A 13,653-nucleotide genomic window follows, 5' to 3' on the forward strand; every position below is an offset into this window, starting at 1 on the left:
GGTGAAGGGAATGGCAAACCACTTCAGTATTCTTGCCTTGAGAACCCCATGAACAGTATGAAAAGGCAAAGAGATGGGACACTGAAAGATGAACTCCCCAGGTTGGTAGGTGCCCAATATGCTACTGGAGATCAGTGGAGAAATAACTCCAGAAATAATGAAGAGACAGAGCCAAAGCAAAAACAACACCCAGCTGTGGATGTGAGTGGTGATAGAAGTAAGGTTTGATGCTGTAAACAGGGCAACATAACTTAGGACTAAATATTTTTATTTTATTTTATTTTTAAACTTTACAATATTGTATTAGTTTTGCCAAATATCGAAATGAATCCGCCACAGGTATACCTGTGTTACCCATCCTGAACCCTCCTCCCTCCTCCCTCCCCATACCCTCCCTCTGGGTAGTCCCAGTGCACCAGCCCCAAGCATCCAGTATCGTGCATTGAACCCGGACTGGCGACTCGTTTCATACATGATATTATACGTGTTTCAACATCATTCTCCCAAATCTCCCCACCCTCTCCCTCTCCCACAGAGTCCATAAGACTGATTTACACATCAGTGTCTCTTTTGCTGTCTCGTACAGGGTTATTGTTACCGTCTTTCTAAATTCCATATATATGCGTTACTATACTGTATTGGTGTTTTTCTTTCTGGCTTACTTCACTCTGTATAATAGGTTCCAGTTTCATCCATCTCATTAGAACTGATTCAAATGTATTCTTTTTAATGGCTGAGTAATACTCCATTATGTATATGTACCACAGCTGTCTTATCCATTCATCTGCTGATGGACATCTAGGTTGCTTCCATGTCCTGGCCATTATAAACAGTGCTGCGATGAACATTGGGGTACACGTGTCTCTTTCCCTTCAGGTTTCCTCAGTGTGTATGCCCAGCAGTGGGATTGCTGGATCATAAGAAAGTTCTATTCCAGTTTTTTAAGGAATCTCCACACTGTTCTCCATAGTGGCTGTACTAGTTTGCATTCCCACCAACAGTGTAAGAGAGTTCCCTTTTCTCCACACCCTCTCCAGCATTTATTGCTTGTAGACTTATGGATCGCAGCCATTCTGACTGGCATGAAATGGTACCTCATAGTGGTTTTGATTTGCATTTCTCTGATAATGAGTGATATTGAGCATCTTTTCATGTGTTTGTTAGCCATCTGTATGTCTTCTTTGGAGAAGTGTCTATTTAGTTCTTTGGCCCATTTTTTGATTGGGTCATTTATTTTTCTGGAGTTGAGCTGTAGGAGTTGCTTGTATATTTTTGAGATGAGTTGTTTGTCCATTGCTTCATTTGCTATTATTTTCTCCCATTCTGAAGGCTGCCTTTTCACCTTGCTAATAGTTTCCTTTGTTGTGCAGAAGCTTTTAAGTTTAATTAGGTCCCATTTGTTTATTTTTGCTTTTATTTCCAATATTCTGGGAGGTGGGTCATAGAGGATCCTGCTGTGATGTATGTCGGAGAGTGTTTTGCCTATGTTCTCCTCTAGGAGTTTTATAGTTTCTGGTCTTACGTTGAGATCTTTAATCCATTTTGAGTTTATTTTTGTGTATGGTGTTAGAAAGTGCTCTAGTTTCATTCTTTTACAAGTGGTCCACCAGTTTTCCCGGCACCACTTGTTAAAGAGATTGTCTTTAATCCATTGTATATTCTTGCCTCCTTTGTCAAAGATAAGGTGTCCATATGTGCATGGATTTATCTCTGGGCTTTCTATTTTGTTCCATTGATCAATATTTCTGTCTTCGTGCCAGTACCATACTGTCTTGATAACTGTGGCTTTGTAATAGAGCCTGAAGTCAGGTAGGTTGATTCCTCCAGTTCCATTCTTCTTTCTCAAGATCGCTTTGGCTATTCGAGGTTTTTTGTATTTCCATACAAATTGTGAAATTATTTGTTCTAGCTCTGTGAAGAATACCGTTGGTAGCTTGATAGGGATTGCATTGAATCTATAAATTGCTTTGGGTAGTATACTCATTTTCACTATATTGATTCTTTCAATCCATGAACATGATATATTTCTCCATCTATTAGTGTCCTCTTTGATTTCTTTCACCAGTGTTTTATAGTTTTCTATATATAGGTCTTTAGTTTCTTTAGGTAGATATATTCCTAAGTATTTTATTCTTTCCGTTGCAATGGTGAATGGAATTGTTTCCTTAATTTCTCTTTCTGTTTTCTCATTATTAGTGTATAGGAATGCAAGGGGTTTCTGTGTGTTGATTTTATATCCTGCAACTTTACTATAATCATTGATTAGTTCTAGTAACTTTCTGGTGGAGTCTTTAGGGTTTTCTATGTAGAGGATCATGTCATCTGCAAATAGTGAGTTTTACTTCCTCTTTTCCAATTTGGATTCCTTTTATTTCTTTTTCTGCTCTGATTGCTGTGGCCAAAACTTCCAAAACTATGTTGAATAGTAATGGTGAAAGTGGGCACCCTTGTCTTGTTCCTGACTTTAGAGGAAATGCTTTCAATTTTTCACCATTGAGGGTAATGTTCGCTGTGGGTTTGTCATATATAGCTTTTATTATGTTGAGGTATGTTCCTTCTATTTCTGCTTTATGGAGAGTTCTTATCATAAATGGATGTTGAATTTTGTCAAAGGCTTTCTCTGCATCAATTGACATAATCATATGGTTTTTATTTTTCAATTTGTTAATGTGGTGTATAACATTGATTGATTTGTGGATATTGAAGAATCCCTGCATCCCTGGGATAAAGCCCACTTGGTCATGGTGTATGATCTTTTTAATGTGTTGTTGGATTCTGATTGCTAGAATTTTGTTAAGGATTTTTGCATCTATGTTCATCAGTGATATTGGCCTGTAGTTTTCTTTTTTTGTGGGATCTTTGTCAGGTTTTGGTATTAGGGTGATGGTGGCCTCATAGAATGAGTTTGGAAGTTTACCTTCCTCTGCAATTTTCTGGAAGAGTTTGAGCAGGATAGGTGTTAGCTCTTCTCTAAATTTTTGGTAGAATTCAGCTGTGAAGCCGTCTGGACCTGGGCTTTTGTTTGCTGGAAGATTTTTGATTACAGTTTCAATTTCCGTGCTGTCATGGGTCTGTTAAGATTTTCTATTTCTTCCTGGTCGAGTTTTGGAAAGTTGTACTTTTCTAAGAATTTGTCCATTTCTTCCACGTTGTCCATTTTATTGGCATATAATTGTTGATAGTAGTCTCTTATGATCCTTTGTATTTCTGTGTTGTCTGTTGTGATCTCTCCATTTTCATTTCTAATTTTATTGATTTGATTTTTCTCCCTTTGTTTCTTGATGAGTCTGGCTAATGGTTTGTCAATTTTATTTATCCTTTCAAAGAACCAGCTTTTGGCTTTGTTGATTTTTGCTATGGTCTCTTTTGTTTCTTTTGCATTTATTTCTGCTCTAATTTTTAAGATTTCTTTCCTTCTACTAACCCTGGGGTTCTTCAATTCTTCCTTTTCTAGTTGCTTTAGGTGTAGGGTTAGGTTATTTATTTGGCTTTTTTCTTGTTTCTTGAGGTATGCCTGTATTGCTATGAACTTTCCCCTTAGGACTGCTTTCATAGTGTCCCACAGGTTTTGAGTTGTTGTGTGTTCATTTTCATTTGTTTCTATGCAAATTTTGATTTTTTTTGATTTCTTCTGTGATTTGTTGGTTATTCAGCAGCATGTTGTTTAGCCTCCATATGTTGGAATTTTTAATAGTTTTTCTCCTGTAATTGAGATCTAATCTTACTGCATTGTGGTCAGAAAAGATGCTTGGAATGATTTCTATGTTTTTGAATTTACCAAGGCTAGATTTATGGCCCAGGATGTGATCTATCCTGGAGAAGGTTCCATGTGCGCTTGAGAAAAAGGTGAAATTCATTGTTTTGGGATGAAATGTCCTATAGATATCAATTAGGTATAACTGGTCTATTGTATCGTTTAACGTTTGTGTTTCCTTATTAATTTTCTGTTTAGTTGATCTATCCATAGGTGTGAGTGGGGTATTAAAGTCTCCCACTATTATTGTGTTATTGTTAATTTCTCCTTTCACACTTGTTAGCATTTTTCTTACATATTGCGGCACTCCCGTGTTGGGTGCATATATATTTATAATTGTTATATTTTCTTCTTGGATTGATCCTTTGATCATTATGTAGTGACCATCTTTGTCTCTTTTCACAGCCTTTGTTTTAAAGTCTATTTTATCTGATATAAGTATTGCTACTCCTGCTTTCTTTTGGTCCCTATTTGCATGGAAAATCTTTTTACAGCCCTTCACTTTCAGTCTGTATGTGTCCCCTGTTTTGAGGTGGGTCTCTTGTAGACAACACATGTAGGGGTCTTATTTTTGTATCCATTCAGCCAGTCTTTGTCTTTTGGTTGGGGCATTCAACCCATTTACGTTTAAGGTAATTACTGATAAGTATGATCCCATTGCCATTTACTTTATTGTTTTGGGTTCGAATTTATACACCGTTTTTGTGTTTCCTGTCTAGAGAATATCCTTTAGTATTTGTTGGAGAGCTGGTTTGGTGGTGCTGAATTCTCTAAGCTTTTTCTTGTCTGAGAAGCTTTTGATTTCTCCTTCATATTTGAATGAGATCCTTGCTGGGTACAATAATATGAGCTGTAGGTTATTTTCTTTCATCATTTTAAGTATGTCTTGCCATTCCCTCCTGGCTTGAAGAGTTTCTATTGAAAGATCAGCTGTTATCCTTATGGGAATTCCCTTGTGTGCTATTTGTTGTTTTTCCCTTGCTGCTTTTAATATTTGTTCTTTGTGTTTGATCTTTGTTAATTTGATTAATATGTGTCTTGGGGTGCTTCGCCTTGGGTTTATCCTGTTTGGAACTCTCTGGGTTTCTTGGACTTGGGTGATTATTTCCTTCCCCATTTTAGGGAAGTTTTCAACTATTATCTCCTCAAGTATTTTCTCATGGTCTTTCTTTTTGTCTTCTTCTTCTGGGACTCCTATGATTCGAATGTTGTAGCATTTAATATTGTCCTGGAGGTCTCTGAGATTGTCCTCATTTCTTTTAATTCGTTTTTCTTTTATCCTCTCTGATTCATTTATTTCTACCATTCTATCTTCTAATTCACTAATCCTATCTTCTGCCTCTGTTATTCTACTATTTGTTGCCGCCAGAGTGTTTTTAATTTCATTTATTGCATTGTTCATTTTATACTGACTCTCTTTTATTTCTTCTAGGTCCTTGTTAAGCCTTTCTTGCATCTTCTCAATCTTTGTCTCCAAGCTATTTATCTGTGATTCCATTTTGATTTCAAGATTTTGGATCAATTTCACTATCATTATTCGGAATTCTTTATCAGGTAGATTCCCTATCTCTTCCTCTTTTGTTTGGTTTGGTGGGCATTTATCCTGTTCCTTTATCTGCTGGGTATTCCTCTGTCTCTTCATCTTGTTTAAATTGCTGAGTTTGGGGTGTCCTTTCTGTATTCTGGCAGTTTGTGGAGTTCTCTTTATTGTGGCGTTTCCTCGCTCTGTGTGGGTTTGTACAGGTGGCTTGTCAAGGTTTCTTGGTTAGGGAAGCTTGTGTCGGTGTTCTGGTGAGTGGAGCTGTATTTCTTCTCTCTGGAGTGCAATGAAATGTCCAGTAATGAGTTATGGGATGTCTATGGTTTTGGGGTGACTTTGGGCTGCCTGTATCTTGGAGCTCAGGGCTGTGTTCCTTGCTGCTGGAGAATTTGCTTGGCATGTCTTGCCCTGAAACTTGTTTCACCCAGAGAGGTTTACAGTGTTATATGGAGAAGAGAAGAGTGAGGAGGGAGTAAGAGGTGACCCGAATGAGATGAGGTGGAATCAATAGAGGAGAGAGTGGGCTATTCAGTAATCTCTTCCTTATGTGCACTCCACAACTGGACCACTCAGAGTTGTTCACAGAGTTATACAGAGAAGAGAAGAAGGAGGAAGGTGGCAGAGGTGGCCAGGAGGATAAATGGGGGGAATGAAAAGGAGGGAGACAGATCCAGCCAGTAATCAGTTCCCTAAGTGTTCTCCACCGTCTGGAACACACAGAAATTCACAGAGTTGGGTAGAGTAGAGAGGGGTTAGGGAGGAGACACAGGCGACCTGGTGGAGAAAAAGGAGAGTCCAAAGGGAGAGAAAGCAGTTAAGCCAGTAATCTCACTTCCTAGTGAAAAATGGGTACTGAAGATTGAGTTCTTAAAGGTACAAAATTGGTAACAAATACATAAAAGCAAAAATTAAAAATCTAGAGTAGAGTTTGGAATTTCAAAAATACGATGTTAAAGAAAAGAAGAAGGAAAAGAAAGCGAGAAAAAAACGAACAAACAAAAACAAACAAGGTCGCGAAAGTTATAAAGAAAATATAGGTACAAAATTGATAACTAATACCAAAAAGCAAAAGTTAAAAATCTAGAGTAGAGTTTGGAATTTAAAAAATACAATGTTAAAAAAAGAAGAAGAAAAAGAAAGAGAGAGAGAGAGAGAAAAAAAACCAAACAAGAACAAACAAAGTTGCATAAATTATAAAAAAAAATACAGGTACAAAATTGATAACAAATACCAAAAAGCATAAATTAAAAATCTAGAGTAGAGTTTGGGATTTCAGATATACAATGTTATTTAAAAGAAGAAGAGAAAGAAACAGAGAAAAAGAAAAAGAAAAAAGAAAAAAGGGTCACAGAAATTATATATAAAAAAAAACTATAGGTACAAAATTGATAACAAATACTAAAAAGCTAAAATTAAAAATCTAGAGTAGAGTTTGGAATTTCAAAAATACAATGTTAAAGAAAAGAAGGGAAAAAACAGGTCAAAAAAATTATATAAAAAAATATATATGAAGTTTGCTTTAAAAAAAATAGGGTCTTCTCTTTTTTTTGCAAAGTAATCAGTTATAAAAGTGGAAATTAAAGAAATAATAGAGGACTTAAAATTTTTTTTAATTAAAAAAAAAAAAGAAAGAAAGAATGATCGTACAAATAGTAAAAATATATCTAGGACTTTCTCCGGTTTTGTTGTGAGTATTGTGGGTTCAGTTCATTTTTGGCTAATTCCTTGGTCCGACTTATATTTCTCAAGATCTATAGGCCCCTTCCTATGTAGATAGTAGTAACCACAGCGTTTTAATATATTGCCTGTAGCTTCCAAGGCGGTTCCCTCTGTTATAGTTTCTTCTGTTTGCTGGTCTCTTCAGTGTCTGGTTTCCGCCCTGACACAAAGGGGACGGTGGAGGACACTTTTTTTTTTTTTTAGGCTCACTTGTTCAGTCACGCTGAGGGGAGGTAGGGAGGGATGCTGCAAACAAATAACACTGTCGTGTGCTCAGAGTGCCTCAGCCACACTGGGTCTGCCCCCGCTTCACCGCGCATGTGGCCTCTCTGCCCACGCTGCTCAGGCTCTAGGTTGCTCCACCGGGAACCATCCGCGGCCAGCCCTGGGCTGCCTGTACTTCCCAGGTCCAAGCCGCTCAGGTTCAGGCATTCGGGTAGTCCCCAGAGGCGCAGACTCTCAGTTGGGCCTGCGTTTTGTGCCCTTCCCAGATCCGAGCAGCTCAGGTGATGAGATGTTTTGCGCACGCGATTGCTGCGACTTATCGCCTCCCCTCCTCTCGGTTATCTAGTTGTGCACCGGCACACCTTCTCAGGCAGATGTTGACCGTCCAGACCCCCAAGAAGTTTTAGTTAGCAAAGAAGCCTGCTTACAGTTTTATAGATAATGTCTCTCTGGGGCTGCAATTGTCCCCTTCTGGCTCTGGCTGCCTATCACCGGAGGGGGATGGTCTGCCGCCGGCTATCTCTGTTCAGTCCTTTGTTCTGTGCGCAGGCCTGGCAGTGTCATAGGTTAGGGCTGGCTTTTCGCGTGGTAGATATCCCACAGTCTGGTTTGCTAGCCCAAATTATTTCACTCAGATAGCGCTCCGGGTATTCAGGCCAGATTCTTGCGATGCAGCCCGCGCCGTGCCTGCCTGCCCAGCCCCCGCTTGCTAATGGCAGATGCAGGCGTCTGTGCTGCTTCTCCGCTGGGGGAGTTACCGTAGGGCTCGCAATGTGCGGGTTTTAATTATTTATTTTTCCTCCCTGTAATGTTGCCCTCTGTGCTTCCAAGGCTCGGCACAGATTCGGCAGTGAGAAGGTTTCCTGGTGTTTGGAAACTTCTCTCTTTTTAAGACTCCCTTCCCAGGATGGAACTCTGTCCCTCCCTCTTTTGTCCCTTTTTTTGTCTTTTATATTTTTTCCTACCTCCTTTCGAAGACTTGGGTTGCTTTTCTGGGTGCCTGATGTCCTCTGCCGGCTCTCAGAAGTTGTTTTGTGGAATTTACTCGGCGTTTAAATGTTCTTTTGATGAATTTGTGGGGGAGAAAGTGTTCTCCCCGTCCTACTCCTCCGCCATCTTAGCTCCTCCCCCTCAGGACTAAATATTTTAAAGGTACAAAATAAGATACCTAACTGTTTGGTAAAATATGCTTGCCCACCTACCTCAAGTACATGGTCAAAATGACAGAGTCAAAAATATCAGAAGAAACCATAGATTTCTTTTCATATGATTGAAAGTTGGCAAATATCAAAGATAGATAAATTTAATTATATTGCACATGTTTGAGTGTGGGCAATGTTTATATGAGTAACCAAAAAAAGAGGAAGTAATTCAAAAGCTGAAAAAAAAATCTGGCTGACAATCTTGAGCTCAATTAACTCTGTTTTATCCCCAGGGAGAATCTTGTAAATATTGAAATAAACTATAGTGACTTAAACTATAAGATAACCCAGCAGCAAAAAGCAGTGAGTGTCTCTGAGTTACTTGGTAAGTATTATCTAGCTGTTCCTCATTTTTTAAAATATATCTATTTTAATTGAAGGCTAATTACTTTAAATTTTGTGGTGGTTTTTGACACACATTGACCTGAATCAGCCATGGGTGTGCATGTGTCGCCCCATCCTGAACCCCCAACCCCCTTCCCTCCCCATCCCATCCCTCTGGGTTGTCCCAGTGCACCGGCTTTGAGTGCCCTATTTCATGCATCGAACTTGCACTGGTCATCTGTTTCACATATGGTAATATGCATGCTTCAGTGCTATTCTCTCAAATCATCCCACCCTCACCTTCTCCCACAGAGTCCAAAAGTCTGTTCTTTATATCTGTACCTCTTTTGTTGTCTTGCATATAGGGTCGTCGTCGCCATCTTTCTAAATTCCATATATATGTGTTAATATACTGTATTGGTGTTTTCCTTTCTGACTGACTTCACTCTGTATAATCAGCTCCAGTTTCATCTACCTTATTAGAACTGACTCAAATGCATTCTTTTTAATAACTGAGTAATATTCCATTGTGTATATGCACCACAGCTTTCTTATCCATCCATCTGCTGATGGACATCTGGAGAAGGAAACAGCAACCCACTCCAGTATTCATGCCTGGAAAATCCCATGGATCGAGGAGCCTGGTGGGCTACAATCCATGGGGTCGCAAAGAGTCGGACACAACTGAGCGACTTCTGTGTGTGTGTGTGTGTGTGTGTGTGTGTGTGTGTGTGTGTGTGAGATGGACATCTAGGTTGCTTCCATGTCCTAGCTATTGTAAACAGTGCTGCAATGAACACTGGGGTACACGTGTCTCTTTCAATTCTGGTTTCCTTGGTGTGTGTGCCCAGTAATGGGGTTGCTGCATCATATGGCAGTTCTATTTCCAGTTTTTTAAGGAATCTCCACACTGTTCTCCATAGTGGCTGTACTAGTTTGCATTCCCACCAACAGGGTAAGAGGGTTCCCTTTTCTCCACACCCTCTCCAGCATTTATTGTTTGTAGACTTTTTGATGGCAGCCATTCTGACCAGCATGAGATGGTACCTCATTGTGGTTTTGATTTGTATTTCTCTGATAATGAGTGATGTTGAGCATCTTCTCATGTTTGTTAGCCATCTGCATGTCTTCTTTGTAGAAATGTCTGTTCCTCAATTTTTAAAAAGATTTCTATTAGTTTATTTTCCTTTCATATTTAAGGTTTAGCTTATCAATGGAGAAAAATAATCCATGGTGCTTGTCATTCACTTGTCATGTAAATCTGACACCTTTCCAGTCCCTGGACATGTCTCCAGCAAATGCAGCGGGGTGCTCACAAATAAGGCAGGGCTCATGGACTTCCCAGGTGGTGCAGTGGTAAAGAATCGCCTGCCAATGTAGGAGACTCAAGAGACATGAGTTCCATCCCTGGGTTCGAAAGATCCCCTGGAGAAGGAAATGGCAACCCATTCCAATATTCTTGCCTGAAAAACTCTGTGCACAACAGAGGAACCTGGCGGGCTACAGTCCATGGGGTCGCAAAGAATTAGCCATGACTGGGCACAGTACAGTGCACAGCACGTGGTCTCATGGTCACTCGGCATCTTCCTTCACTCAGATGTATCTAACCCCATGTCAGCGTCACTGACCTCTGCAACAAATTCCACCCAGACTGGGCTGCAAAGAACCCGAAAAAGTAAAATCTGCATTTAAGGTACAACCACCACCTGTTCATATTCCTCCATCATTCCATCCTTGGCAAACTTAACCGCTGAATTCCAGATCTCACTGTCTCTCAGAGGAGGTTGTGGAACAGACAGAACAGGAATCAGAGTCAGGCTAAGTGACCATGGTCAAACCCTGGTGGCTGAGCCAATCTCCTCAACACAATGCAGAATCCTCAATGTTCTTGGATGGGCTTCCCTGGTAGCTCAGCTGGTAAAGAATCCACCTACAATGTGGGAGACCTGGGTTTGATTCCTGTGTTGGGAAGATCCCCTGGAGAAGTAAATGGCTATCTACTCAGTATTCTGGCCTGGAGAATTCCATCGACTGTATAGTCTATGGGGTCACATAGAGTCGGATAGGACTGAGCAACTTTCACTTTCATACTCAATCCATCACCAGGCCTTACAAAAATAACATTGTCCTAAGAATGGCTCAGGGCAAGGAGGAAAAGATTAGTAATGTAATCTATTTACAAAGGCAGTGCTTGAGGAGTCAGATTCACAGAGACAAAAAATAGGGTGGTGAGTGCAAGGGACTGGGGAAGGGGGCAGTGAAGAGTCAGTATTTAATGAGGACAGAGTTTCTGCTGGGAAAGATGAGAAAGTTCTGGAGACAGAGGCTGGTGATGATTCTATGACAGTGGAAACATACTTAATGCCACAGAATTGTACATTTATTTTTTTTTCTTTAACCAAAGTTATAACTTGCTATTCCATTTAACTTTTTTTTTAATTTGTACATTTTAATTGTACATTTAATTGTACATTTAAAACTGACTAACACGGCTAATTCTATACTATATACATTTTACCACCAAAAAAAAGCACAAACAATAAAGACTTATAGATGCTGAAAAACTTGTTAAAAAGAAGGCAGTATTGTGTTCATACATCTTAGTTCAATGAAATACGGCGAATGCTTACAAAGAAATTGTTTGGACACTTGAGGTAATAAACTACTTGGAAATCTGTTTCTGGAAAGTATCATTAACAAGTAAGGCTGTCCTGGTGTCCAATTTCTGTTCTCCATTCTGTTCTCCACTTAGAAATGAATGTGTGATTGTCTAGGATGTTTTATGAATTTGCTGAGATTTAATACCCTCCAAAGTCCTTGAGTTGTATTTTTGGAAATAGAATTTATGTTTTCTTTTGCTCCCTTTTTTGAGACAATTATGTGAATGTTACTCTAAGGTATTATTTATTGCTACTGCATTATTTATGCTAAACTTAATACCATTAGCTCATATTCATATATCAGCTATTATTAACTTTTTAGCTTCAAATAATTTAAAATCTAGTAAAGTTTAGTTTGCTTTTTATGGAATAAGCATGATTTATTCACTTTCTTTATTGGTTTTATTACAGCAGATGTTGGTGGTCAGCTGGGCCTATTTTGTGGGGCCAGTGTGATTACAATTATAGAAATTATTGAGTATATATTCACCAATTTCTACTGGATATGCATTTTGTTCTTGTTGAAGATCCCTGAAATGGCCCAGGGAGCTCCTGCACCTCAGAATCACCTGGGGAATAAAGACAGCATCGAGGTATGCTGATGTCCACTTAGGACAAAAGCATTTGTTCTTCTCTTCATGATACCTTCAGATTTACTCATGGCTTATTCACTGCTTTGTAACTTTATGTTATAGTCCTGGAGATATCTTTTTATACATACTTCATCTCTGTCTGTGTCTTTAATTACACATACATATTGATTTATATATTAAAAAAAGAAACAGGCACTGTCTTGGGTTTTTTTCCACCATGGAATTAATTGATTAATCCCCAGCACCCAGAACAGTAGAGATTATATAGTAGGCATTTCAAAAATACTTCTTAATGATTGAAAGCTTGTGCAATAGAAAAGACACTCTATGATTAACTACATAAGTTAGACATGGTAGATACTCTATATTTGAGGAGACAAGATACTTCTTTATTCAGGAAACAGTGCATGTAATTTGTGCTTTATAAAATTTCTGAGAGATTTTATTTTGGGGAAAGGTCAACATGATTTCTTTTCTTTTGTCTGGAAAGTCCTATTATACAACTGACTTCTGGACAGTATCTATGTCTATTTCCTGTACAGGTGGATACTTAAAATAAATCTGTTTGAAAGTAAATTTGTAGTATATTGGGAGAACACAGTGTTTATCTCTAATATCTATGTATACTTCTTTAATTTCGGGAGGAAATTCAAGATTTGCTGTTCTGTCATCATCCCTAAGGCAGTTAGTCTACTCTTCTCTTTGTGACTCTGTTATTAAATGCACCATCTAAATAGCATGTGTCAGGGGTTGGGGGGCATCCCTGGAGGTCCAGTGGTAAAGAATCTACCTGCCACAGGGTTTGATCCCTGGTCCAGGAAATTCCCACATACTGTGTAGCAACTAAGCTGGTGCACCACAACAATTGAGCCTGTGCTCCAGAGCCCGGGAGTTGCAACTACTGAGTCCTAGAACCACGACTACTAAAGCCCGCACACCCTAGAGCCCATACTCTGCAGCAAAAGAAGCTACCGCAATGAGAAGCCTGCCCAATGCAACTAGAGAGTAACCCCTGTTTGCCACAACTAGAGAAAAGCCTGAGCAGCAGCGAAGATCCAGCACAGCCAAAAGTAACTAACTAAATTAAAATTTTCAAAAATAAATAAATAAACAGCACATGGTTATAGGGCAGATGAGAGTTGGACCATGTGGCTGAAAGGTACCATCACCCATCTGGGAATCTGTTTTCTTCATTTCTTTGCTTAAATAATCAAGGGCAAATAGTCAGAGAGTAAATGCAATGGAATGAAGAAGAAAATGAAATGGAGAAGAGTCCTTGAGATGAGTATTCATTTATGAGTGTTACTTCTTTGGGGATTGATGAAGGTAGCCACATAGAGATATTTTGCTTTGAAAGTCAAAATTGCAACTCTACCCCTTGCCCAAAAAAAAAAAAAAAAAAAAAGGACTAGTCCTTCTGAAGCATTTTAAATATTGTGGAAACAAGCAAACCCATATTTGTGACATGACAGCCAGTAATGGGTCACCCTCAAGTGATACAACACTGAAGAGAGTGATGGTGGATGTGGATAAAGGTTTGAGTCCCTAATACAAACCTCCTCTTAAGAAGGGATGAAGCCATAAAGAAAGCTGAAGCTGCAGAAGGCAATATCCTAAAGCTGAAAGGACAGTTTGG

The 13,653-nt window shown here is 39.1% G+C and overlaps 1 protein-coding gene across 1 annotated transcript in view; it reads left to right on the forward strand.

Annotated features, from left to right (window-relative positions):
* Positions 1-12,119, forward strand: part of ASIC5 (acid sensing ion channel subunit family member 5) — a 54,651-nt gene extending 42,532 nt beyond the window's left edge. The window contains exons 9-10 of the mRNA XM_010813840.4: positions 8,674-8,765; positions 11,836-12,119. Coding sequence (XP_010812142.2) covers positions 8,674-8,765; positions 11,836-12,026 — 283 coding nt within the window. The 3' untranslated portion in view covers positions 12,027-12,119. The remainder of the gene's footprint in view (positions 1-8,673; positions 8,766-11,835) is intronic.
* Positions 12,120-13,653: the final 1,534 nt, after the last annotated feature.

The sequence above is a fragment of the Bos taurus genome, chromosome 17 (assembly GCF_002263795.3).
Source record: "Bos taurus isolate L1 Dominette 01449 registration number 42190680 breed Hereford chromosome 17, ARS-UCD2.0, whole genome shotgun sequence".
Lineage (NCBI taxonomy): Eukaryota > Metazoa > Chordata > Mammalia > Artiodactyla > Bovidae > Bos > Bos taurus.